The sequence below is a fragment of the Stenella coeruleoalba genome (assembly GCF_951394435.1).
Source record: "Stenella coeruleoalba genome assembly, chromosome: 3".
NCBI lineage: Eukaryota > Metazoa > Chordata > Mammalia > Artiodactyla > Delphinidae > Stenella > Stenella coeruleoalba.
In genome coordinates this window covers 160,246,743-160,274,598 of record NC_137148.1, presented here as the reverse complement: position 1 = coordinate 160,274,598, position 27,856 = coordinate 160,246,743, and the positions used below count along the sequence as shown (strand labels likewise).

General features: G+C 46.4%; 1 protein-coding gene across 1 annotated transcript; it reads left to right on the top strand.

Moving 5' to 3' along the window:
• Nucleotides 1–5,594: 5,594 nt before the first annotated feature.
• SLC1A6 (solute carrier family 1 member 6) lies at nucleotides 5,595–25,168 on the top strand (the record flags this gene model as incomplete). The annotated part of the gene is made up of 10 exons (XM_079918869.1): nucleotides 5,595–5,923; nucleotides 10,532–10,743; nucleotides 11,542–11,679; nucleotides 13,196–13,400; nucleotides 14,154–14,196; nucleotides 14,618–14,961; nucleotides 18,353–18,586; nucleotides 19,909–20,103; nucleotides 23,979–24,113; nucleotides 24,973–25,168. Exons 2-10 carry the CDS (start codon nucleotides 10,539–10,541, stop codon nucleotides 25,166–25,168), a joined length of 1,695 nt encoding a protein of 564 aa, XP_079774995.1. The 5' UTR covers nucleotides 5,595–5,923; nucleotides 10,532–10,538.
• Between the last annotated feature and the right edge of the window lie 2,688 nt (nucleotides 25,169–27,856).

Sequence of the window (27,856 nt, the reverse complement as noted above, 5' to 3'; positions counted from 1 at the left end):
CAGAATTGTTGATGATAATCACTATGCTGTGCCTTAGATCTCCAGATCTTATTCATCTTCTGGTTCATGTAACCCTCACTACAACTCTACAGATGCAAAGGCTGTGAGCATTCCCATTTTACAGGTAGGAAAACTGAAGCTTGGAGAAGTAAAGCAACCTGTTGTAAGCCTACGGAGCTAATTATTGGGGGAATGGATGGTAGCCTGATTCCAGGTGCAGTACCCTTAATACTACGTAGGAAGAGTACACGGGCAGTGCCTGGCATAGAGTGGGTTCTTTGTACATGCAGAATAGCTCAGGTCATGTGGATCCAAAAAGGAAAGGCTCTGCCTGGGCCCAGACTAAGCTCCCTGATTTGCTTCCCAAAGGCTTCCTAGCTGGGGACAGGTAGATTTTGAATAGCCTGTTGGAATATGTTGGGGAGAGATGCACATGCTACCATCCTTTCTGTGTGTCAAACTCCCCAGGCACGTCCTGCTCATAGCCTTTGCATTTGCTGTTCCCTCTGCCTGGATTGCTCTCCCTCCAGATATCCTCATGGCTCTCTCCCTTATCTCCCTTGTGCCTTTGCTCAGATATCACCTTCACACCCAGACCTTTACCCAATAAAGAATGTTACTCCTTCCCTACCCTTCATACATTCTTTTCCTGATGATTTTTTTCCATAGGGCTTATCACCATCTGACAACAGTTTGCAAAGTGTAGTCTTGCAGAACCCTAAGGTGTGGTATCCCTGAGATTCTTTCAGGGGGTCGTTGTGGTCAAAACTATTTTCATACTAATTTTTAGGATATTAGGATACCCTAATTTACTAGGTTATTATTTGTTTTCTTCACTGTGCTAATCTATGCACTGATGGTACAAAAGCAATGGTAACAATTGTAACATTTTAGCATGGATCTTGATGGTAACATCTTAGCATGCATCCAGGCAGCAACACCAACCTGTGCTAGGAATTGTTATATTGTCGTTGCACACTAATGGTTAAAAAACCCAACGAAAGCCAGTTTTGCTTTATCGTGACCTTGATGAAGCAATCCTTGGTGGCGCAGTGATTAAGAATCCACCTGCCAATGCAGGGGACACAGGTTTGAGCCCTGGTCCGGGAAGATCCCACATGCCGCAGAGCAACTAAGCCCGTGCGCCACAACTACTGAGCCTGCGCTCTAGAACTTGTGAGCCACAGCTACTGAGCCCATGTGCCACAACTACTGAAGCCCACATGCCTAGAGCCTGTGCTCCGCAACAAGAGAAGCCATCGCAATGAGAAGCCCATGCACCGCAACGAAGAGTAGTCCCCCCGCTCGCTGCAACTAGAGAAAGCTTGTGCACAGCGACGAAGACCCAATGCAGCCAAAAATAAATAAATTTATATAAAAATTTCATTTGATTAAATCACAACTCTTGAGTGCATGTCTTTATTTTGCTCCGATTTTAACTGGAGTATTCTTTTCTTTTAGAGACAATTTTTTAGAGCAGTTTAAGTTCATAGCAAAATTAAGCAGAAGGTACAGAGATTTCCCATACACATCCTGCCCCTACTTGTGCACAGCCTTCCTAGTTCTCAAAGTCCCCACCAAAGTAGTGCGTTTGTTACAACTGATGAGCCTACATTGACAGCTCATTATCACCCAAAGTCCACTGTTTACATTAGAGTTCGCTCTTAGTGTTGTATGTTCTAAGGGTTTGGAAAAATGTATAATGGCCTGTATCCATCTATACTATCATACAGAGTAGTTTCACTGCCCTAGAACTCCTCTGTGTTCCATCTATTCATCCCTTCCTTTCCCCTAATCCTTGCCAACCACTGAGCTTTTTACCGACTCTGTAGTTTTGCCTTTTCCCCAGTGTCATATAATTGGAATCCTATAGTATGTAGCCTTTTCAGATCGGCTTCTTTTACTTAGTAATATGCATTTAAGATTCCTCCATGTCTTTTCATAGCTTGAAAGCTCATTTCTTTGTAACTTTGAACACTGTTCCGTTGCCTGGATGTTCCACAGTTTATTTATCTATTCACCTACTCAAGGACGTCTTGGTTGCTTTCAGGTTTTGGTAATTATGAATAAAACTGCTATAAACATCCATGTGTAGGTTTTGCGTGGACATAAGTTTTCTACTCCTTTGGGCAAATAGCATGGAGTGAGATTACTGGACCATACAGGAAAAGTATGTTTAGTTTTGTAAGAAATTGTGAAAACGTCTTCCAAAGTGGCTGTACCAGTTCATGTCTTTTTAATAACCAGTACGATGAAATGAAAAGTATGCATAAAGCATTTTTGTTTCATGTTGAAGTACCGTGGTAGCTGTTCCCAGGAAAAAAACACTTGTGTGATTATTTGAACTGCAAGCTGAACAAGCCACTTTTTTCATGGAATACCATTTTTAGACAAACCTCAGTTATTCCAACATGGGTATTTGACAGACATTTTCACAAAAATGAAAGAAATGGGTCTGTCACTTCAAGGAAAACAGCTGATGGTATTTGTTGTCAATGATAAAATTTGGACTTTTAAGTGAAAATTAGAATTTTGAAAAACGTATATTTACTACTGTAATCTTGACGGCTTGCCAACACTTAAAGACTTTTCTGATGAGATCAGTGGTCATATTAACAAATATTACTTTTGGATATTGAATAATGAAATGTGTTAATATTTGGATGATCTGTGTAATTCAGGAACTAATCTTTTTCAGATGACTAGTGAATGATGTTTAAAAAGATGCACTCAATAGATTTTAATGTTAATAGAATACTAAAGGTTCACTGACAGTTTCAGATTCCACTGTGCAACTGTCTTTAAAACGTGTCAAGTTTTGGTGTAGTCTCAGAGAATAGCCACGATAACTGAAAAAGCTGATTAAAATATTCCTGTCTTTTCCAACCACCTGTCTGGGTGTTTTGTTTAGAGACTCCTTATTTAATATATATTGTTGAGTCATTGACGTTGAATTCACAGCCAACAGCACTGTAACTCATGCCTGAATGAAGCTTATCTAACACATGGATTTTTTCCATGAGGCACAGCACAGTCTTCCTGTGCTAAAGAACATCAGACAGCACTTCAGCACTGTGTCTGGGGTCACTTCAAACAGCAGAATCAACAAAAAGCACAAAAATGGGGAAAATGCAGCATTAAACAGACCGTGGAAAGGACATTTTTTACAGAATGACACCTGAAACAAGAAGGTAGAGCGTTGCCTTGTTTGACCTTAGCTGGAAACTTGACCTTAGCATATCAACCAGTTCAAATTTTTTACCATGCTGAGCATGTCTGCTAATGGCCCCAAAAGTGCCATGGGTATCTATTTTGGGGTCACAGATAAATTTTAGCAAGTAGGTGAATTTGCAAATATGGAATCCTCACATAAGGAGGATCAACTGTATGAGAATCTTGCTTTCTTTTTATTAAGCTAGTCATTAAACAATTTGTAAAAGTGTAAAACATTACCACTCTTCTAATAATTTTTTTCTTGTTTTGGAAAATATAGCTATTTTCATAAAAATCTATTTATGTTAACATGTAATGAATTTATTATTATGCTAAAATGAATAAACAAATATTGAAATACTTTCTCAGATTTATTTCCAATAAAGATTAATAGGTATAACTTATACAGACAAAAACTCTTTCGAGTCCTCCATCATCATTTTTTTCCCCTCCGTGATTTTTTTTAACCAACAGACACAGTTTCTTAGAATAGTTTTAGATTTACAGAAAGATTGAAAAGATAGTGCAGAGTCCCCATATCCCTTCACCTCCCCCCAAAATTTCCCCTATTATTATTCCCCTATTATTAATATCTTCCATTAGTAGACACACTTGTTACAATTAATGAGCCAATATTGATACATTAGTATTAAAGTCTTTAATAGTATTAAATTCTAATAAATTTTTATTAAAGTAAAGATACATTAGTATTAAACCCTATTCAGATTCCCTCAGTTTTCTCCTAATATCCTTTTTCTGTTCCAGGAACACATGCAGGACCCCATATTACCCTAGACATCATGTCTCCTTAGGCTCTTCTTTACTTGTTTTAGACTTTCCTTGTTTTTATGACTTGACAGTTTTGAGGAGTACTGGTTAGACATATTGCAGGATGCCCCTTATTGGAATTTGCGTGACTTAAAAAAAAATCATGATTAGACTGGGGTTGTGAGTTTTGGGGGATCCTCCTTAATTTTAAGAGTGTAAAGTGGTTTCAAGACCCAATAGTTTGAGAACCACTGATGTTTCTTCTTCTTATTTTGTGTGAAAGAGCAAGGGGTGCTCTGTCTTCCAGCCTCTAGCACAGCTTGAAGCATAGTGGGTGGATGAACGATAAATATGTGTGGAGTGAATAACTGTATGAACCAGGGCCTCAGGGGCAGCTCAAGGCTCAGAAAAGGATGCAGAATCATCTGTGCACAGCTGGTGACTGAAAGAGAGGGAGTGTGAAGGTTTCAGGGAGGAGTTGCAGGTGTGGCCCAGGAGAACCTGACATCTAGGGCAGGGGTTCGACTTCAGCCAGACATTGAAATCATTTGAGGAGCATTAAAATATGCCTGAGCCCCTCGCCCAGGGAAGCTGACGAGATTGGTCTGGGATGCCACCTGAGTATCAGAATTTTTAAAGGCTCCCCTGGTGATTCTAAGGTACAGCTAAGTTTGAGAACTGCTTATCTAGAAGGTATTGTGTCAAGAAGGAGAGTGGGGGCTGTACGCACAAAGAATTGGAATTGGGGTGACTGCTCCCCGGCTGTGTGACCTTGGTCAAGTTACTGAACCTCTCTGAGAGCCTGTGTCATCATCTGCAAATGAGGGTAATGATAGCTACTGCATAGGGGTGGGTAGATTAAATATGAGTAAAAGAGCCTGCCTAGACTAGGAAGTTGCCGTCAACAACTGCTCAATAACAATAATAGTAGCAAACATGTATTGGGTTTTTATCACATGCCGTGCTCTGTGCTCAGCTCTTAAACATAGCAATTACTTTTCAGGAGAGGTAGGAGATATTGGAAACAGCCAAGTCAGTGCCATTTGGGAAGAAAAGCAAAATCAACATTGCCCGGTGTATCCTAAAGAGTGCAAAGAATAATATTAATTACAATACTAACAGCAGTGATTTGCCTCCCACTTGCACAGTGCTTCACGCTGCAGGGAGGATTTCCATGCTCACGCACTTCAATTTTCTCAGCTTTAATTTTCTGTGGGGTCGGCTGAGTCATCTCCGTTGTTTAAACGAGGAGACCAGGCACAGAGAGGGAGAGGGGCTGGCTCAAGCTCACACAGCGGCCAAGTGGCCAAGGATGGAATGTGCGCCCCGAGGGAGAAGAGGGGCAGCCGAGCCCACGCAGAGGCTGCGCTCACTCGGACGCTTACGCCCGCGCCATCCCCAGACCTCCGCTGAGGATGCGGGCTTGGGCCCAGTGGTGCCAGGGCCTGGTCCCCGCGCTCTCCAGGGATGTTCTGGCCTCGGGAGGGCTCAGGAGGCGGCGGGAGGCTGGGGCTCGGAGGCGCGGCTCTGAGCTGGGGGGCGGGGGCTAGACGAGAGAGAGGCCAACCACCCCGCCTACCCCAGGATCCCCTCCCTCCCCAAACAGGCAGCGCCCTTTCTCCCAAGCTGCAGCTGAGCCAGGGCTGGGCGCGGGGGAGGCTGGGGGCATCCCGGAGGGGATCCCGCCCCCGCCCCCCACCTCCAGCGACCCGGGGCCCCCACACCCACGTGAACGCAGGGCTGGCGCCGATCCCACTCGCTGCACAGCGCGTCGCGGCTCAGCGCGGGTACCTCGGCCTTTTGGTCCTGGAGCCGGCGCTGCGCGGTCTCTGGCGGTTCCCCCCTGCCCTGGCCGGGCGCTTCTCTGGGCTCCGGCTTCTGCCTCCCGGCGCAGCGCGTAGGCGGACACGCGGGCAGGCCGCCCCCGCAGCTCCTGGCCCTGGTGAGTGGGAACACCACGGCTCCTCGAGGGCGGGGGCTCTGAGGTTCGGGGCAGGCGGGATCCGAGGCCGGCTTGGCCTACCCTGGGGTCGGGCGGGTGGGGCGCCCCCTGCGCCCACGTTCCCATCTCTCGGCTGCTCTTTGTCTCAGCTGCTCCCTGACTCTTAGAGTCGTAGCCTCCGCTCATCTCCCCGTAGCCCTGATCAGTTTCCTATCGCCTTAGTTACCCCAGATTCTCCCTGCCCGTCTCCCTTCTCATCCTGTCCCTCTATCCCTGGCCTCTACTGGTGGTCAGGTTTCCATCTCCGCCTGATGCCTGGTCCCTTTCCAGGGCTTGGTTCCCTTCCCTATCTGGGGCTAATTCCTCCAACTCCGGAGGGACCTGGTTGTGACAGACTTTGGCCATCGCTGCGGGGGGCGGGGGGCTGGGTCCGAAGTTGTGTGTGGGGTGGTGATGGTGTGTGTGTTTGTGTGTGTGTGAGAGACTGAATTTATGAGTAGGGTTGCCTTCCCAAAGAGGTGGGTGGGCCTGAATGTTTAAATGTAGGAAGGAATTTGGGTGTCTGAAGTTTTGTGTCCCAAGTTGTGCGTGTGTGTAGGAATGGCATTTCTGCAAATGCCATATGGAATTTCATTTACAAGGGGTGTTGTGCAAGGACGTGAAGGTGTGTATGTATGGGGTTGTGTGTCTGAGGAGGGGTGTGGGGTTTTGTGTCTGACGGCATTCATGAATGTGTCAGGTGTGTGTGTGTTTGTGTGTGTAGGAATTGTATGACTGATGCTGCATGAATGGAGTTGCATTTCTTTTTTTTTTAAAATTGAAGTATAGTTGATGTACAATATTATATAAGTTACAGGTGTGCAACATAGTGATTCACAGTTTTTAAAGGTTGTACTCCATTTATGGTTATTATAAAATATTGGCTGTATCCCCTGTGTTGTACAATATATTCTTATAGCTTATATATTATAGCAATATAGCTTATTTTATACATAACAGTTTGTACCTCTTAACCCCCTACCCCTAAGTTGCCCCTCCCCCCTTCCCTCTCCCCACTGGCAGCCACTAGTTTGTCCTCTATACCTGTGAGTTTGTTTCTTTTTTGTTATATTCACTAGTTTGTTGTATTTTCTAGATCCTACGTATAAGTGATATCATACAGTGTTTGTCTTTCTCTGTCTGACTTATTTCACTTAGCATAATACTTGGAGTTGCCTTTCTGAAAGTGTGTGGGTTGTATGTTGAACAGTTCTGTGTGTGTGAAACTGTGTGTCTGTGCAGTTGTGTATATGTCCGTTGTACACAACAGGTGTGTGAGGTTGTGTGTTCAAGTGTGTGTATGTGGTGTGTGATGTATGTGGTTTCCTCCTTGTCTTTCCCTCCCTTCACTCACTCCTCAGGCTAGCAGAGTATTGAGATAAAACGTATGGAAAGCATCCTTGTTTGCCCACTGTAGGTTGCTTCTGCTTTAGAATGTAGGAGTTCCTTCCTTTTTGCCCCTGGCTCTGAGAGATGCCCCTCTCATCACATCTAAGAGTCTGGAGGTTGTGAGAACCGGGTGGGGGACCCGTCCTTGAATCCCTGAAGGTCCTGGAACACTAGAAGGGCCGTTTCCTGAGTAGGAAGCCTAAGAAGCAGGGCCAAGAGAAGGCCTAGGACCAGGAGAGACTAGAAAAGAGAGAACCCAGGGTGAGGGGAGAAGGCCCCCTGGGGTCCAAGAGAGACTGAGAAGGGGCCAAGTGGAGGCCAAGGTCCTGGGAAAACAAGTTCAAGTTAAGCATTGCTTAGCAAGTAATGCAGTCAGGACTGAGCAATGTTGATGGGAAGACCCTCTCCCTTGTCAGCATTTTTCTCAGTCCTCAGTCATGTGTCTGTTGGATTTCTGCTTTTTCTTAACCTTGGTTGTCATCTACTTCATGCTCACTAGGTGCTGTTCTAAGTGTCGCGTGAATTGGGCCATCAAAGCCACACAGAAAGTGACCAGTTCCTGAAAGGTGGAGTGGGATTTGAAACAAAGAGCTCATGTACGCTCTTCCTCTAGGCCAGGGATCTCCAAAATTTTTCAGTAAAGGGCCAGAGAGATTGTATGGAGACCCATAAAATCTCTGTTCCGACAGCTCAGCTCAGCACTTGTAGCACAAAAGTAGCTGTAGACGGTACATAAAGAATGAGTATGGCTATGTGCCTATAAAACTTTACTTACAAAAACAAGCAGCGGGCCAGAATTGGTCCTTGGACTATGGCTTGTACATCTCTGCTCTGTACCATGTTTTGTAAGGGAGAGATAGGAAATAGACAAAACTAGCTCTGGAGTTTTTTGTGACTAGTTTGGATCTCAGCTGGATACACAGACGAAGAATATTGAAATCAGACCCCTATCTTACACCACTCACAAAAATTAAGTTGAAGTGGATACAAGTCATAAACGTAAGGCCTGACATTGTAAAACTGCTAGAGGAAAATGTAAGGTAGAAGCTGCTCAACTTTGGTCATAGCACTGATTTTTCTTTTTTTTTTTTTGATATGACACCAAAAGCACAAACAACAGAAGCAAAAATCAAGTGTGACTACATCAAACTTAAAAACTTCTGCACAGCAAAAGAAACAACAAAATGAAAAGGCAACCTACAGAATGGGAGAACAATTTTGCAGACCATATATTGGATAAGGGGTTAATATCCAAAATATATAAAGATCTCATACAACTCAATAACAAAAATCATCAACAATCTGATTGAAAAATGGGCAGAGGAACTAAATAGTCATTTTTCCAAAGAAGTTGTCCACGTGGCCAAGAGCTGCAGAGGATTGTTCAGTGGGAGCTGTGGCCTTAGGTAGAGGAATACAGTCAATGCCAAACAGGGGCCTGGCAGGGGGAGCTGAGAGAATGCTCCACCTACATCTCCTCCCACCTTCCATTCTCCTGCTGTTTTCCACTGGCCAGACTGAAAGCGCAAGGGAGCCCGGGCAATGCCAACTGTAGTGGTCAGCCTTTTGCCTGGGGATGAATCTATAGGGATAACAGAATTGCCAGTATGCCTACAAGAGGGGTGCTGCCACTTTTTGCTGTGAGATCAGTATAGGTAAGCCTGCTTATCTTTCTGCAATAGGAGGTGCCCAGGGCCCACGAGACTTTTAGGGACACCCATGCAAACGTTTTCGCTTCTTTTGAAATCAGAATAAAGAATTTAACTTTCAAGTCAAAGAAAACGTTTTAATATGTAATATTACTGTTCTCATCTAAAAAATGGGGGTGAAATTTACACAACAGAAAACCAACCATTTTCAAGTGGCATTCAGTGGCATTCAGTTCATTTGCAACATTGTACAACAATCCCCTTGATCTAGTTCCAAAATAATACATTCCTTTTTATACCAATTTGGCATACCACATTATACCAAATATAATTTTAATATATATCTTAATGGAGGAAAGGGCCATGAAGGCAAATTTTCCTCAGACTCATGAAGGCAAATGTTCCTCACAATTTCCAAGCTGCCCTATACATGGAAGGTGTTTAGTTGGTAAAAGGATAGGCAAGTTTTATTTCTTATATGCATTTTATTTAACGTGTATTAAGATATAATAAGCATTTCAAGTAATGATCTAAAGTTCCCAGTTTGGATTACAATTATTCAGGTAAATAAGATGACACGGATATGGCTGAATGTAAAGAGTCTGAAGTTTGGGAAACAGGGCCTGGCACCCCAGAGTGACTCTGAACATCACATTTTTCTTCAAAAATGGATCCTGAGGGGCTTCCCTGGTGGCGCAGTGGTTGAGAGTCCGCCTGCCAATGCAGGGGACATGGGTTCGTGTCCTGGTCCGGGAAGATCCCACATGCCGCGGAGCAGCTGGGCCCGTGAGCCATGGCCGCTGAGCCTGCGCGTCCGGAGCCTGTGCTCCGCAACGGGAGAGGCCACAGCAGTGAGAGGCCCGCGTGCCGCAAAAAAAAAAAAAAAAAAAAAAGGATCCTGAGGAGGTGCTGGGATCAAGAATGATCCCCATTTCCATCCCATGGGACTCTCCCTCTCCCTGTTGCTCACTTGGGCATTCACACAGAGCAGCTGCATTTATTGGGCACGCACTGTTTGCCGGACACCTGCTGATTCTGTCGTTGTGGAAAGCCCATTTGGTGGCATCTCCAGGCTAGACGCCAAGCTGTATTAACTTGGGGGGCTAACCACAGAGGGCCTTGTTTAAGGCTCTGAGTGAAGCTGATGCTCAGCGAAGGTTTGTTAGTCTGGTTTGTGAGCTGCGTCAGCTCTCAATTACTTGTGATGATCTCGTGAGATAAGGAGGGGTCTGGAGTTAGAGAATGGCAAAAACGTCCATTATATTGTGACCTACTCCTCTGTCTCTTCCCAGCCATGCCTGGGAGTGATTCTGGAGACCCTGATCTTTTTCTGCCAGGACATGACCCTTGAACTCCTGGCAGTGTTCTCAGGTGGCCCAGCGCAGGCACATCCCGACAGACCGACGCCGCCCCTCCCCTGCTCTTTGGACTCTCTCTGAGTTCATCACCAGCTTCTTCCACCTTTCCCCTCTTCCCACATCCACCTTCTGTCCGGCCCCTCACCAGGCCCGGGCCCCTTTGTACCCCGCAGGTAGACGATGAGCAGCCATGGCAACAGCTTGTTTCTGCGGGAGAGTGGCCAGCGGCTGGGCCGGGTGGGCTTGCTGCAGCGGCTGCTGGACAGCCTGCAGCAGAGAGCGCTGAGAACGCGCTTGCGCCTGCAGACCATGACGCGCGAGCACGTGCTGCGCTTCCTGCGCCGGAATGCCTTCATCTTGCTGACCGTCAGCGCCGTGGTCATTGGTGAGTCGTCTGGGAGGGGCGGGCTCTGCCCCTGGAGGGCGAGGACTTGAGGGAAGTTCCCCGCACAGCATATTTCTTCCCTCCACTTACTTCTTCTCACCTGCACAGGTGCACACGTCCACCATTCCCCCTCCCCAGGACGCGCTCACACAAATAGGTATACACTCTTGCAAACACATCTGTGGGTACACACAACGTCTCATCTATAGGCATGTGTATATACGGGCATAAGTGTACACCATACAAACGCACACTTTCTGCCTACGAACACACGCAAACATGAACACGTTTTTATGCATGCACAAAACATACAGGTGCAAAAAAGTAAACACACTTGCACACATATACTAGAACTTATAAACACGTTCACATACACATGCATTCCTCTGCACACACAATGGCACACTTAAGAGCTTGAATACATGTGTACCCCCATGCTTGAAAACAGTAACATACACACACAAGTCACACCTGTATACACACATAGGAAAAACATGTGCATCTCATATACATGGACCCTCATATACAGTCACAGATACATGTGCACAAGTGAGTGCACTATCACATATGTGTGCATATGTATACATGAATGTGCACAGACATTTACACACATATCAACATAGTAACACATAAATTCATACATTCCACAATGTACACACAAACACGCACACTCATAGAATGTTTCTCTCTTTCTTTCACCTCTACCCACACACACGCCCTTCTTGGGATGGATGGATGGCCCCTGCTTGGGATTCAGTGACCAAATTCAACCCTACAGACCCCTCATTTTGGCCCTAGGGGTCAGCCTGGCCTTTGCCCTGCGCCCGTACCAGCTCAGCTATCGCCAGGTCAAGTACTTCTCTTTCCCTGGAGAGCTTCTCATGAGGATGCTGCAGATGCTGGTGCTGCCACTCATTGTCTCCAGTCTGGTCACAGGTGAGAGAGCCCAGGCCAGTGTTGGCCTCCAAGACCCATCCCAGAGTCCAAGCTCAAACCTGGAGCCACGGCTGTTCCAAGCATGGGACCACCTCCCCAACTCAGGAACTCAAACATGGAGCATGCACGTAGCTCTGAGTCTTTGGCCAAAGCCCTGATCCCAATCAGACCTGGGTTCCAGAACCCAGATGACCTGCAATACTTATCTCAGTTGCTTTCCTGTACTTTTCCTTGGAGGTAAAATACCAGCCTGAGAGGGGCTTAGTATCATCCAGAGATGAAAGAAAGGCTGTTGTGGGGCAACCAGGGAAGGTAGCTGGGATGTGGCATGGAAGGTAATGGGGTGGGACGTGGATGAAGGTGTTTGAGATACAGGTGACAGGATGGTGGGTGGAGGGGGGGTGGAAGTATGGATGGCCTATGCAGGGGTTGGCAAACTTTTTCTGTAAAGGGACAGGTAGAAAACATTTTCAGCTTCAAGGACCATGTGGTCTCTGTTGCAACCCTTCAATTCTGTTGTAGTGCAAAAGCAGCGAGCAGATTAGTTTGTAAACAAATGGGCATGGCAGTGTTCCAATAAAACTTTATTTACAAAACCAGGCAGCGGGCCAGATTTGGCCCATGGGTGGTTGATTGCCCATCTCCAGATTTGGGGATGGGTACGAAGATAAAGGGAAGGGAGAATGATTTCTTGGGTTGGGTTTCCTTAGAAGCAGAGACTGAGAAGGGGCTATTTGCACAAGTGATTTATTGAGGGGTAGCTCTCAAGAGAAACCTATGAGGAAGTGAGGTGAGCAGGATGGGATGGGGAAAGAAGCTAAGTAGAAATGTGGGTTCAGAAGAAGGTTGGCCTCTCAGCCTGATCCCACGGGGAGCTCTGGAGAATGTGCAACACTACAGAATTATTCTCCACAACTCTGCCACCGTCTAAATCAAAGGAGCTGGCCTTTTGAATCCCTGTACCAATCAGTCATTGGCTGTAGGTCTCCCATGGGGACTTTGTGGGTGAGTAAGCTCCTGTTCTGCTGAGGGCAGCCCTCAAGAGAAGGGGGCAGCATGAGCTGTTAGCAGCCAACAGGCTCAGCCGTGGAAGGATGGGTGTATCAGCATGATAAAGGGTGTCTTGATAGGGGACCAAAAGTATCTACCACAGATAGTGTATAGTGAGCTGGGTTGGAGGGAGGTGTGATTTTGGGGTGGATAGGAGGATGAAGAGAGCAATGCAGATGAGCTTATGGTGCAAAATAGGGGTGAATAGAGGACGGAGTGGGGGTTGAAAATGCTGGCTTGGAATAGAGGGAAGGTTAGTGAAGTGGTGCTTGGGATAAAGGATGGAGTGGAAGGTGTATTTGGAACATAGAATGGGAGTTGGAGGATGGCGATGTGGGGTGGGGCAAAGGGGGAGGGATGCTTGGTGGAATGGTTGTAGCAGTGTGGGGAGTGTGGAGCAAATGGATGGGAGAGTGGGTGGTGGGGTGCGGATGGGGCTGCTCGGGCTGCACCACCTGTCCTCCAGGTATGGCGTCCTTGGATAACAAGGCAACAGGGCGGATGGGGATGCGGGCAGCTGTATACTACATGGTGACCACTGTCATCGCGGTCTTCATCGGCATCCTCATGGTCACCATCATCCATCCTGGGAAGGGCTCCAAGGAGGGGCTGCACCGAGAGGGCCGGATCGAGACCGTTCCCACGGCTGATGCCTTCATGGACCTGGTCAGGTGACGTCCTTTCTAATTTTGATGGGAATTCCAGCCCTACATGTAACAACCTATACTCAAGGGGAGAGAAAGGGGACGGGCTAATCCAGCCTGGAAATGCAACACCCAAGCTGGGCCTAGTTTTTTTGGTACCTATTTTCTGTCCTGGAGCCTTGCATAAATCCTCTGAGAGCAGCTTACTCCTAGGGTATGATCTTTTGACCCGTAGGCTAGGGAGGCTATAGTTGCAGCATCTTGAGATGGGCTCAGGACAAATGGTATTTGCCTGGTGTTCCCAAGATCCATTGGAAGGTGAATGATTCTCTTAAAGTAGCAAGATTTTGCCTGCCAGAATCAAGGCTGGTCATAGTTCTACCCTAGTCACTGACTTGGGGGGAGCTTTCCGTGTTTTTTTTTTGGAGACATCACTGTGTGTGAATTGAAGTCCCTGAGGTGGCATAGGGTCGTACCAAAGGGCTCAGACAGGCCTGAATTTGAGGTCCACCTGTACCCCTTAGGAGTTGTGTGGCTTTGGGTAACTTACATAAGTTCTTTGTGCTTTGGTTTCTTTGTATGTAAAATGGGGACATCAATAACACTCACTTTTAGGATTATTGTGGTGTTTAAATCAGATCCCATAGGTAAGGCACTTAGATCGGTTTTCAGATGTTGGCTTCTATTATTATCGTTGCCATTGCAATTATTATTACTGTTATCAGTCTAGATTCTCTTCTAAGGTCTAACCACGTTCATTCATCTGATGTTTTTCTGCAGAAATATGTTTCCGCCCAACCTTGTGGAGGCCTGCTTCAAACAGGTCAGGGGGAAGTACATAGTCTGATCAAGGAGGTTTGGAGGGGTGGGGGAGCTCGCTGCTGAGTGAATGGTCCAGGAGTGAGGGATGGGAAGAAGGACCTGACAGAGCATTGCCCAGGGGCTTTTGGAAGAGTCTGAAAGAATGTGCTTTCTATCGGTGTGGTGATCAAGGCAAGGTTAGAGAGAAGGACTTAGGTCAAAGGCTGCCTGGGGATGGTAATGGAGGAGGAACCAAGGCTTCTGATCATAGACAGTTGAGGAGACAGACCCCAAAACCTGTCTGAGCATTGCCCAGGGAGCTTGTGAAAAATGCAGAATCTATACTCATTCTTCCATTCATTGGTTGTTCACTCCCTCATTAACCTGTTTATGCACTCAATTTACTATGCATTGGTCTATGGCCCAATATCTCCTTATTTCAGTTTAAGACGCAGTACAGCACGAGGTTGGTAACCAGGACCATTGTGAGGACAGATAATGGATCTGAGCTGGGCACCTCCATGCCTCCTTTATCCTCAATGGAGAACGGAAGCAGCCTCTTGGAAAATGTCACACGGGCCATAGGCACCTTGCAGGAGGTGCTGAGCTTTGAGGAGACTGTGCCTGTGCCTGGCTCAGCCAATGGCATCAACGCCCTGGGCCTTGTGGTCTTCTCAGTGGCCTTTGGGCTGGTCATCGGTGGCATGAAACACAAGGGCCGAGTCCTGCGGGATTTCTTCGACAGCCTCAATGAGGCTATTATGAGGCTGGTGGGCATCATTATCTGGTGAGTGCTGGGCTGTGACAAGGGCGGGGTGGTGGTGGTGGCACACAGAAGGGTGTTGTCAGGGCTGGGAAGTCAGGCTGTGGGGCAGCTCCTGAAGCGGTTGTTGGGACCACTTGGCCAAAGTCATTTATATATGCATTGGTTAATTCACACCCTCACTCATTCACTTACTCATTCATTCATACCTTTGTGCAATGATTTATTCACTCATGCACTCCCTTGTTCCTCTATTTATTCACTCATTTATTCATTTGTACTCAAGCGTCTGTGCATTGTTCATTCACTCCATCATTTATCTATCTTCTCATTCTTCTATGGATTGGCCAAATTATCCATTCATTTATTTATTTATCTGCATTCTTCCATGAATTGGTTCATTCATTTTCCCATTCATTTATTCATTTTTCTTTGCATTGGTTAAGTCACTCATTCATTCACTCATAAATTCATTCACAAACTCATCCACGCATTAGTTAATTCTTTGATTGATTGATTGATTGATTGACTCACCAAGTCATCTATTCATTTGGACTCATTCTTTGACTCGTTCATCTCTACATTTGTTATTCTCTCATTCACTCAATCAAATATTCCTTGCATTCATTCATCCATTTGCTTAATCCACTCATTCATTCACTCACCCATCATGTCTCATTTGCTCATTTTCTCACTCATTTATCCACTCACTGATTATTCCTTAATTGACACATTCATTCATTCATTCTTTAAATCCCTTCATTCTTTCAGCAGACATTTTCCCAGGCTGACTTTATTTTGAACTCTAGAATACAGAGATACATTGAATTCAGTCCTTGTCCTCAAAGAGCTTTCAAAGTCTTGGAGGAGACAGGCACATATTAGATAAATATAATACAAGATGGAAGGTTCTAGAGTCAAGAGACATTACAAAAGTATAGATAAGTAAGCAGCCAATGAGGGATATGAAGTGAACTCTGTCTGGGAAGGTGAGGAGGAAGTCATGGAGACGTCCACCTTTTAGTTGGGTCTTGAAAGGTGAGTGGGAATCCAACAGGACAGGAAGAAAGGAGAGGCACTTCAAGCAGAGGGAATAGAACATGCAAAGCTCGAAAGAACCTGAGTTGTTTGGAGAATGGTAAGGAGTTCAAGAAGGTGGGAGCCTACCTAGGGAGTGCTGGTGGAAGATGTTAACGAGGCTGTCTTCCCAAATTGGGGAAGACTTTGTACATCATCCCAAATAATTTGAAAGTTGGGTGGGGGGCTAGAGGCTAAGTTGAGAGCTTGGAAAAGCAGCTGAGGGGATTGGGAGGGAAAGCTTATCAAGGACGAGCAAGAAGATTGAAAAGGAATATTGAAAGCTCAACTGAATTGGGCACCATGAGTCTATAGTGATGTCCTTGGCACGTCTGGGAAAATATCCATATTGCCAGGTAGCCAAGTATAGGAGGAAAGAAGTCATGTACAGTTGATCCAGAGTTGAGGAATTTTGCAGAGTGTGAGAAAGTAAGGATGGAGGTGAGGGATTTGAGAAAGGAGTTAAGAGGTTATTCACAGAGGTAGGTCTGGAGTTGGAGACAAGTCAGCAACCACCCACCAGGGCTAACCTCGAGCCCAGCTTGGGGAATACGATGTGGCTGGAGGAGTCCCCTGTCTCCTCATTCCCACAACCTCAGCTTGCGTCTCATCATTTCTGACCTAAGCTGTTGAACCACCTCCCCAAGCGGTCCTCACCTCCTCCAGTACATCCCCCATGACAATGACCAAGTGTAGACTTCAATTTCTAAAGAGACAGAAATAACAAAGGAAGTCTGGTGATGGGTGAATTATGGCATCACTGGCAGAAACTCACAAAACTAAGCAATGGGCTGTTTTGAGTGGAAAACAGGTGAGCCCCCTATGAACTTGCTTCATCTGTCTTCTCTACTCTTCTTTTCACTCACTGCTCCAGCTATACTGGTCTTCTTTCTGCTCCTCCAGTACTTCTAGTCTTTGAACTGTGCCTGCAATGCTTTCCCCTCAAATATGCATGTTTCCTTTTCATCATTCAGGTATCAGCATAAATGTCACCTCTTCAGAGAAGCCCTCCCTGACCACTCATTCTTACAGCCCCACTCACTGATTCTCTTTTGTAGTTATCACCACCTGAAGTTTTTTTTTTTTTTTTTTTTTTGCGGTACGCGGGCCTCTCACTGTTTTGGCCTCTCCTGTTGCGGAGCACAGGCTCCAGACGCGCAGGCTCAGCGGCCATGGCTCACGGGCCCAGCCGCTATGCGGCATGTGGGATCTTCCCAGACCAGGGCACAAACCCGTGTCCCCTGCCTTGGCAGGCGGACTCTCAACCACTGCGCCACCAGAGAAGCCCTACCTGAAGTTTTTAATGACATATTTCTCTGTGTATTGCATAGTTCCCCCATTAGGATGTAAGCACCATGAGGGCAGGGACCATGTGACTGGAACATAGTAGGTGCTCAATGGATATTTGTTGAGTGAACGAACAGGTAATTTAATAAGACAGGCTGTTTATAATTAATATTTTATTGGAGTGAAGTTGATTTACAATGTTGTGTTAGCTTCTGCTCTATAGCAAAGTGAGTCAGTTATATATACATACATATATCCACTCCTTTTCAGATTTTATTCCATATAAGTCATTATAGAAGATTGAATAGAGTTCCCTGTGCTATACAGTAGGTTCTTCTTAGTTATCTATTTTATATATAGTAGTGTGTATATGTTAATCTCAATCTCCCAGTTTATCCCTCCCCCACCTTTCCCCCTTGGTATCCATAAGTTTGTTTTCTACAGCTGTGACTCAATTTCTGTTTTGTAAATAGGTTCATTTGTACAATTGTTTTTTACATTCCACATATAAGCAATATTGTATAATATTTAAGACAGGTTGTTTAAGAGGTCTGTGGGAAATCCAGGTGAAATAACTTAGGGCTGGTGAATGAGTGAGAATATGTACTTATAGGAAAGAGAATAGGGGCATACAGGTTATAAATGTAGAGCAAAGAGTTGGGGGAAGTGAATAAGGGAAGTTAGAAGGCCAGAGATAGGGAGTGTCCGGGCAATGTCTAGGGAAAAAGCCCTGAGGACTGTGATTATCTGGGGGGGCTTGAATTGGGGGGTGGGTGAAGGAGAGACCTTAGAAGAATGTATATGTTGGAGCTGTAGGAACTCTTCTGCTCTCTTTGGGCGAGCTGTGGGTAATCAGGAAGAAAAGGTGGGATTTATGTGTGGGACCCAGCCCCATTTGTTATTGTGCGGGGAAGGTTGGAGTGGAGTAGGGTGCTGTATGGTGTGTGTTGCCTGGCTCCAGGGTCTATGTTGGCAAAGCCTGGGGGATGCTAGCTCCAGGCTTGTAGGGGAGGTCATGAGGGAGGCCTGACAGGTGTCTGGCTTGGCCCAGGTATGCACCTGTGGGCATCCTGTTCCTGATTGCTGGCAAGATCCTAGAGATGGAAGACATGGCCGTCCTTGGGGGTCAGCTGGGCATGTACACCCTGACCGTCATCGTGGGTTTGTTCCTTCATGCCGGTGGCATCCTGCCTCTCATCTACTTCCTCATCACCCATCGGAATCCTTTCCCCTTCATTGGGGGAATACTGCAGGCCCTCATCACTGCCATGGGCACGTCTTCCAGGTATGGCCTTGCTCCTCACCACTGGTACCCTTCCTAGGTTCACTCTTTGCCTTTCACAGGCTCTCTTAGGAGTCCTGCCCTCTCTGCCACTACAGAACCTCATCTGGGTTGTATAGTAATGTCAGGTGCTCTTGAAGGTCTCCAGGTGGCTCAACACCTGGGCACTGATCTTTGTCCTGGGCTGGCTCTCCTAACCCCTTTCCCTCCTTTTCTGTTTCTCTATTTATTTCTTTATTTTTAAAATATTTATTTATTTGGCTGCACTGGATCTTAGTTGCAGCATGTAGGATCTTCGTTGCTGCGTGTGGGATCGTCATTGTAGCATGCGGGATCTTTTTAGTTGCGGCATGTGGGATTCAATTCCCTGGCTAGGGATCGAACCCAGGCCCCCTGCATCGGGAGCATGGAATCCTAGCCACTGGACCACCAGGGCTATGTGTTTCTCTATTTAATATGGAGGGAGAACCAGCTGCAAAGGGTCCAACATGCCTCATGATCTCAGTCATCTTCTACCTCATAGGGTCTCATCCCCCCTTGAGATGGCCTCTGGGAGCTCCCTTGGCTTCCTTCTTTTTTATGGTTTCAGGGTTTTCATAAAGAGCTCCCCTCTCCACCATCAATCAAATTCAAAACAATCTGAGATGTATCACTAGAGCCAACCAGATGGAAGAAAAGTATCATTTTTATTGCTTGTAACACCTATTGGAGAATGTGCCTTTGATCTGTGGCCAAGGAGGTTTGGTGATATAGTACCCCAGAATTAAACTCACCGGGTTGCCACAGGCATGGACACCCAAAGATCCCCTTTGTGGGTCCAGGATACAGATGCATGATACAGAGCTGACCAGGCAGAGCACATGTTTTATGGACCAGCTGATCCCAAGTGGGGAGAGAGAGACCTAGAAGGTTAGTGTAGCTGAGGTCACTCCGTGAATAAACATGGGAAGTGGGGAATAGGAGTCTTCTGTAATACCCCTCTCTTAGCCCTGAGGTGTGGGAGCTCAGAAGGCCCTTTGCCTCCTTTCTGGGAGTGGATAATTAGAGTGAATTGGTGACATGAACTAGTGTCTAGTAAGTAGCCCTCAGCTATTGGCTTTAGGTGGGTCAAGAGACCTTCAGCCTGGGGGACCTCATTGCTGTGTGCTCTCTGTGTCATGAGGAGTTCCCCTCCCCCACGCACAGTCATCAGCCTCTGAAATGTTAGACACCTGCCATCTTCCCCTTGCTCTAGCTCCCACTTTGCCTTCCAGTGTTCTCAGGGGGAGCCCTCCCTTGGCCCATTGCCACCACTTATTCTCAGCCGTTGGGGTTCTCTCTCCCAGCTCTGCGACACTGCCCATCACCTTCCGCTGTCTGGAGGAGGGCCTGGGTGTGGACCGCCGCATCACCAGGTTTGTGCTGCCTGTGGGGGCCACCGTCAACATGGATGGCACTGCCCTCTATGAGGCCCTGGCCGCCATCTTCATCGCTCAAGTCAACAACTACGAACTCAACCTGGGTCAGATCACAACTATCAGGTGAGTTGGCCTTGGGTGGGACCTGCCAACAGCTGAGACCTAAGAAGTCATTAGCTTGGCTGGGGGTGTTGGAGGGGAGGGGAGTCACAGCAAGAAGTAAAGGGAGCCTTTGGGTGTTAGAAGGGGGATGTGTTGAGGGACGCAGGAAAAAATAAGACATGGTTCCTGAACTCAGGGAGGATCCAGTCTAATGAAGGAAAAAGACACACTGATGAGGATGATGATGATGATGATGATGATGACGGTGTTGGTGATGGTGATGTAGATTACGGAGGTGATAGTGGTGATGATAGTGATGGGGGTGATAAGGGTGGTGATGGTGATAGTGGAGACGACGATGATGGCCAACATTTATAAAACACTTGCTATGTGTCATACACAGCGTTAAATATTTTACAGGCGTGGGCTCTTTGAATGACATCTCATGATGTCCTATGCATAGTTCCATTACTGCCCTTGCCAAATTAAAAAAAAAAGATTATCTGCTTATTATGGGTAACGTAAGAGTTTTGGGAATCCAGAGAAGGGTTATCTAACTCAGCTGATGCTGTATAGCTTTCTTTTTCTTTCCATTTTCTTAGCCTCTCCCTAAATAATTTCAACATCCAAACAGGTGACTCTTCCATCATCTTCTTTTCAAAGTTCGCTGACCTTTGGAATTCCAGCCACCTACCCATGGGGCCATGTCCTGGACTTTGCCTCTGCTTAGCCTGCTCTGACATCTCGAGTATGTGCATCATGGCCACAGTCTCCAATCTCTCCACCCTCTTACTTTACTTCCCCTACATATTTTCTTTAATTCCATGAACATTTTTGCTTCTTCAACTCCTCTCATTCCCTCCGTTATGGTTTCACTTTCCCTTTATGTGTTTTAGTTCAGTGCCTCTCAAACTTTTCTGTGCATACTAATCACTTGGGAGTCTTGTTCAAAAGCAGATTCTGATTCAGTGGGTCCGGGTTGGGGCTTGAGGTTCTGCATTTCTAACAAGTTCAGAGGTGATGCTGATGCTGCTGGTCTAGGGACCACACTTGAGCTTCCAGACCAGAGAGTATGGCTCTTCATTCTTTCATTTTCTTGAGAGCGTCTTTGACATCCTTACCCCTTAGTCTTTCCAAATCCTCAACATTGGGGATTCAATCAACCACTTTATCCGTTCCTATGTCAAGGTGTCTGAACCCAGCTAGAGAAAAATCTACCCACTGCGGTGATTACTGCAGTGACCACTACAAGACGACGCATTACCTTATCAGCTAAGTGTACTTCCACTCAGAAATCCCTTTATATCAGTGATTCAAAGTCTTGGCTACACGTTAGCATTGCCCAAGACCGCCTACTCCCTGAGGCTCTGACTTTGCTATGGTGGGGGTAGGGTATAGGCATTGGTATGTTTGTGAAAACTGCCCAGGTGATACTGCTGTGCATCCAGGGTAGATAACTACCCAGGTACATGGTGGCACCATTATCCATCCCTCACTCCAAACCTTCACTCTAGTTATCTTCCAGCTCCATTCTCCAATTTTCTTCTGCGTAAAAGATCATATTGCCTTATACCTCAGGGGTGTCACTGAGGTTACTGGATGTGAATGGACCCAACTTTCTGCCCCCACAACTCGGATTTATTGTGGTATGCATCCATCCATGCTTTCTCTCCCCTGATCTCAGTTTAAACATGGATCTGTCGCTCTATTCAAAACTCATTCCTCTACAGTTCCCCAAATCTCATCCCTCCTATCTTCTCGCTCTGTCAGCGATTCCATTGCTTACTTGCATTTTCAACTCCACTGCCTCTACTTGACCTTTCTCTATAGCATATGAAGGCATTCTGATGTCTCTTAGACCTAGACCTTAGACCTAGAATGCTAATGACCTCAGGGAAACTGGACTCCAGTGCCCATGCTCTTTATTGGAGCATCCTACCCTCCCTAACAGCTCTCTGCCCCTCTTGGCTACATAGGGATTGTGAATCAAGGCAGGTACCACAATGTCATGCAGTACAGTACAAAGCTGGCTTGGATGGAAACACTGGTAACTGGGGTCAGCAGCAGGATGGAGTGCTCTCTCTTTTTATAGGGGTTCTGAGAGACCACTCTGCAGACAAGGAAAACAGGCTGAACTTGGGTCCCAATGGCTTAGGGACATTCAGGGATACAGCTTAAATCTGGGCGCTATGGCTCATAGCATCTTGAGGTCCTGTGAGATGTTGAGCCCATGTGAAGTCCCTTCTACTATGGGTAGAGGAAGTCCCAGCTACCTTGTTACCACACAACCCAGAGATCTTTGAGTCTTATACCTCTGAGGCCTCTGAGTCTTTCTTCAAACAATCTTCCTTGCCTTTACAACAGAAGGCTGTGGTATGAGAATCCTTTTCTAGGGGAAACCAAGGATGCAGTGAAGATGACATGAAGATAATTTCAAAGGAACACGTTTTGGTTTGTTTGTTTGTCTAGCTTAGGTTCCCAAACATTGCAGTGAGCACTTTTCACGGGAACTTTCACATTCTGGGGAGTAGAGAAGTCATCAAAAAGGGTAAGGACTTTTGAGGGGTGTTCTTAAATGGATCGGGGAACTGAGCATCACTTCTAGCTTCTAATCTATGCAAAGAGCTTGGTGGCAATGGCCAGCTTGAGACCCATCAGGTAATTGCTTCAGAATTTAGTGGAAGATTGTGATTGGATGGTTAGGGATTCCTAGTTTGGACTGAATCTAAACAAAGTTTGAGTTGGATTATTGGATCCAGGTGGAATTAGCTGGATCTTACCATTCCATTGAGAGCATGATGCCTGCCTCCCAAGGGCATGCACAGATCACTGTTTATGCCAGGGCCAGCACTCAGAAGAGATATTCTCTCTCACTTAGGATAATAGTAATAATGACCCTTCTTGGGGCCCTATTCCCAAAGCACTGTTCTATTTTACTGATCATAATAACCCCTCAAGGTAGGTATATGTCTGCCATTCTATAGATGAGGGAATATAGGCTCTGAGTTTATGTCCAAGGGTGTACAGCTGACAAATAAAATCTGCTGGACCCCAAAGTCCATTCCCTGTTCGTGAGCCCAAATGTTTTCTCAGTCACTGTTCTGTAAGTGATATCGTCTGTGTTAAGCATCTTGAGTAGCTCTATGTTCACGACTATAGAATTTGGGAAAGGACTTCAGAAGCCACCAGGCCGGGGGTGGGGGGCGTCAACCTCAGGGCCCTAACACCTGTCCCGGCAAGCCCAGTGGTTTTATAATTCTTCTTAGCACACCATGCTAGACATCCGAATTGATGCAGGAGCTAAAATCTAGCCTACTTGCGATCCAGTCTGACCCTCTACTTGATGGTGGATCACCGTCTCTTCATTTTCTATGTGTTTTACCTTTTAGTTTTCCAAAACCTTATATGGGTAAATGTCTAATTTTTAAATTCACTCAGCACCATAGACAATTTCTTCTTTTGACTCTAAATTTGGCCCACCTTCCGGAGTTCTGTTCCTGGCAGCTGGACCTCTCTATACTGACCTACCTACTTCTAGCATATGAGCACATGGGGAACTCAAGCTCCTGCTTTACGGCTGCTGCCCAGGTTGATTCTTCTGCCCTGTTCCAGTCCCCAGAAGCAACTGGTTAAATCCTTACTCTTGCATCTGCAATATGAATTGTTTAAAACCTCTGTCATTGGGTGGACGTCTAACCAGATCCCAACAAAGGACGAGGGAACATAACTGCATTGGCATTCAATGAAAGTTGCTTTGGATTTGCTCTTTATTTTTGGGAATTTGATTTAAGATGCCCTGGGAAACTGACCCCTTCCCTTCTTTCGTGTCTCTTCTGACACTGCCTCATCTCTCGCTTCCCTCCTCCTGCCTCGCTGTGTTCGCTCTCCACGTGCAGTATCACGGCTACAGCAGCCAGCATTGGGGCTGCTGGCATCCCCCAGGCAGGTCTGGTCACCATGGTCATTGTGCTCACCTCGGTCGGCCTGCCCACTGAAGATATCACGCTCATCATAGCTGTGGACTGGTTCCTGTAAGTGCTCTTCAGACTCTGGTACTATCTGTCCTCGAACCCACCACTCTCCCTGCAGCACTCCCAACACATGGGCTCTTATTCCAGCAAGGACAGAGTTCTAGAATTTTAGAATGAAAAGGTGGCCTGGGGGAATATCCCAAGCCATGTGGATCCCAAATTCTATAGAGGTAACCTTGGGAAGTAAGGCAGGGAGGAGGTAAGCAATGGGGTCTTTACCCATTATCCAGAAAAGCCCTGCTGTACCTGCTTTATGTAGAAGTCACCAAAAAGGTGATCCCTGGGGGCAGAGCTGACTTGCAAATTTAAAAACAAATTCCTCAACTTTAATTTTTTAATTAATTATTTATTTGTTTTTGGCCACGCTGTGTGGCTCAAGGGATCATAGTTCCCTGACCAGGGATTGAACCTGCACCTATGGCAGTAAAAGCGCCGAGTCCTAACCACTGGACCGCCAGGGAATTCCCTCAACTTTTAAAACTAGGAGGTTTACATATAAAAATCTGGACTTTTGTCCCCACTTGGGAGCTGTCCCCTGGATCTGAGTCTCATTTAGTTGGTCTTCAGTCTGGCCTTGTTTACTCACAATGGTTACCTTCCTCATCCTGTATGCTGTTCAGCTCGTAACCCCTAATTTTCTATATCAGGCGTTTACGTTTTATTAAAAAAAAGACTTGCCTTGCTAATAACAAATGTGAGCGTATCAGAGCTCGGTCCACCCTGTGTTAGACTGGAATGTGAACCCCAACTTTTAGGCACAAGGAGCTCCTGGCTGCTGCACCCTCTTCTCTGTGGAGCTCTTCAAACCTTGATTAATGGTGGCTTGTCTCTCCCTCCCCCCCGCCCCCGCCCCCTCCAGTGATCGACTTCGCACCGTGACCAATGTGCTGGGGGACTCTATTGGAGCAGCAGTCATTGAGCATTTGTCTCAGCGGGAGCTGGAGCTGCAGGAAGCTGAACTCACCCTCCCCAGCCTGGGGAAGCCCTACAAGTCTCTCATGGCACAAGAGAAGGGGGCGTCCAGGGGACGGGGAGGCAACGAGAGTGCCATGTGAGAGCCCCCAGCTCTGCCGCCTAGAGGAGGGAAGGGGGCTGGGGAGGGGGTTCCTGGGGAAGACCGCTGCATGAGTGACTGTGCACTGAACACACATGTTCTTTCCAGCGCGTCTGGGGGAAACTGAGATAAAAGAGCAGGGATGAAAGATGTCTAAGGGCTCTGTTTCTCTCTGGGCATATGCTGAGAATTTGTGGGAGGGTGATGGGCAAGGCAGGGGAGGAGATGTTTTCCCTGGGATTGGGGCTAAGGGGAGCTTCAGGTTCCACAAGGTGAGCGATCAGCTCATGTTCCTCGTTTTCTCAAGGACTGGGGGAACTCGAGAAGGTAAAGGAAAACTACTATTTCTCCTAATAAAACAATATCCATGGCCTCTGTGTCGGGAGTCCCTATGACCACCTTCGGGTTTGATGATTTGCCGGAAGGACTCACAGAACTCGAAAAAGCTCTGATGCTCACATTTATGGTTTATTGCAGTGAAAGGACAGAGGTTAAAATCAGCAAAGGCAAAAGGTGCAGGGGGCAGGGGCCAGGAGAGACCAGGTGCGAGCTTCCAGTTGTTGTGTCCCAGTGGAATTGCATGGACAGCACTTATTTCTCCCAGCAATTATGTGTGACAACACATATGAAATACTGCCAACCATGGAAGCCCACCTGAGCCTTGGTGTCCAGAGATTTTATCAGGGTCTGTCATGTAGGCATGGAGTTCCTGCTGACCTTCACAACTCACTCTTTTTTTTTTTTTTTTTTTTTGCGGTACACAGGCCTCTTACTGTTGTGGCCTCTCCTGTTGTGGAGCACAGGCTCCAGACGCACAGGCTCAGCGGCCATGGCTCACGGGCCCAGCCACTCCGTGGCATGTGGGATCTTCCCAGACCAGGGCACGAATCCGTGTCCCCTGCATCGGCAGGCAGACTCTCAACCACTGCGCCACCAGGGAAGCCCCACAACTCACTCTTTAGTCCCCCCAGAGGTCAAACTAATACAGCATTGCTAGGGTCCCAGGTAAACAAAAACAGGCATTCATCATCAGCTACACTGTCAACACAGACTACCTGGCATGGATTAAGGCCTCAGGTAAACAAAGACACTTTTATCAGGCAGGATATTCCAGGGGCTTAGAGGTCATCTTTCAGGAGGCAGTCTAGGGCCAGTCCTTTATTTGGGATGTGCAGGCTTTGAGCACCCTTTAACCTCTGAGTTAACCCTTTACTTCATACACCCCATGATTGGGAATAGGGGAAGCAGCTCCCATGGGGATGAGTAATTGGGACTTGTAGCCCTGACTCTTTACTTCTGGGACTAATTGGCCTGGACATCCCCATGCTGGTCTCAGGGGGCTCTGTGTCTCCTTACTCCACAAGGGTGGACGTTGGACTTTTAACGTTATTTTCTTACAGCCTAATGAACCAAGTGGGACGTTACATGAGACCTTACTAAAGGTGTGGGGAAAACACAAGTAAACAGAAGGTAACATGATTCTAGCTGCTATAGATATAACTCAACTCCATGATCCTTTTGTCCAAGAAACATGACATTAATTTTTTCTAAATCAAATTAAGCTTCGTTTGAGCACCTACCTCTCCCAAAGAGGGGAGGGAAATTAAAGCATGGGTATGTTTTGAGATGCTCCATCCTCCATTCCTTAGGATCCTAAGAGAACCCTTGAGCATAAGCAATTGAGAGAACTTGGGAGAAGAGCTCCAGGAATCTGTAATGTATTTTCAGTCACCATGGAGACAATTATGGTCAAAGTTTGGAAATAGTCCATGAAAAGGCAAAAGGCTCCTGCACTTATAAAACATCCTACTCTACATTTGACCATGGGTAACTTTTTTTGAGATCCCAGTCTCAAACCAGAATTTCAGCTTCTAGCCCCACCCACCCCATGGTCAGTGTTCTGTGTCCCCAGAGGGCTCCTCTGGAAGCAGGGTATATTAGTTTTCTAGGGTTAACATGACAAAGTACCACAGACTGGGTGGCTCAAACAACAGAAATTTATTTTTGTTTTGGAGGTTGGAAGTCTGAGATCAAGGTGCCAGGCGGGTTAGTTTCTTCTGAGGCCCCTCTCCTTGGCTTATAGATGGCCGTCTTCTCACTGTGTCTTCACATGGTCTTCTCCATGTGTGTGTCTGTGTCCTAATCTCCTCTTCTTATCAGGACACCAGTCAAATTGGAGTAGGGCCCACCTGAATGAACTCATTTTAACTTAACTACCTCTTTAAAGACCCTCTCTCCAAATACAGTCACATTCCAAGGTATGGGAGTTAGGACTTCAACATATGAATTTTGGGGGGACACAACTCAGGCTGTCACACAAGGTGTGACATACCATCAAGGGATGCATGACTTATCTCCTCCAATCCTTGGAACCTGCTCCAGCTCTATTTTCTTTATAAGTCTGGGTTTTAAAGAATAAAGGAGCAAGGGAAACATAGATCACTTTTTTGTTGGGGGGGATTGTGGCTTGGATTTGATTTTATCCCCTGGGACAAGAGAAATATAGATCATTTTTTGAGGGGAATTGTGGATTGGATTAGATAATCTTTTCATTCTTTCAATCCTTCATGCCAGCCAGAACAAGATAAATTTATCTCTGACCACAGAAGTTTTCTGTTGTAAAATATGTGACCTGCTTTCTGGGTTTATCCTGAAAAGAGAAGATGGATGTAACGTGGGGTGTGATCAA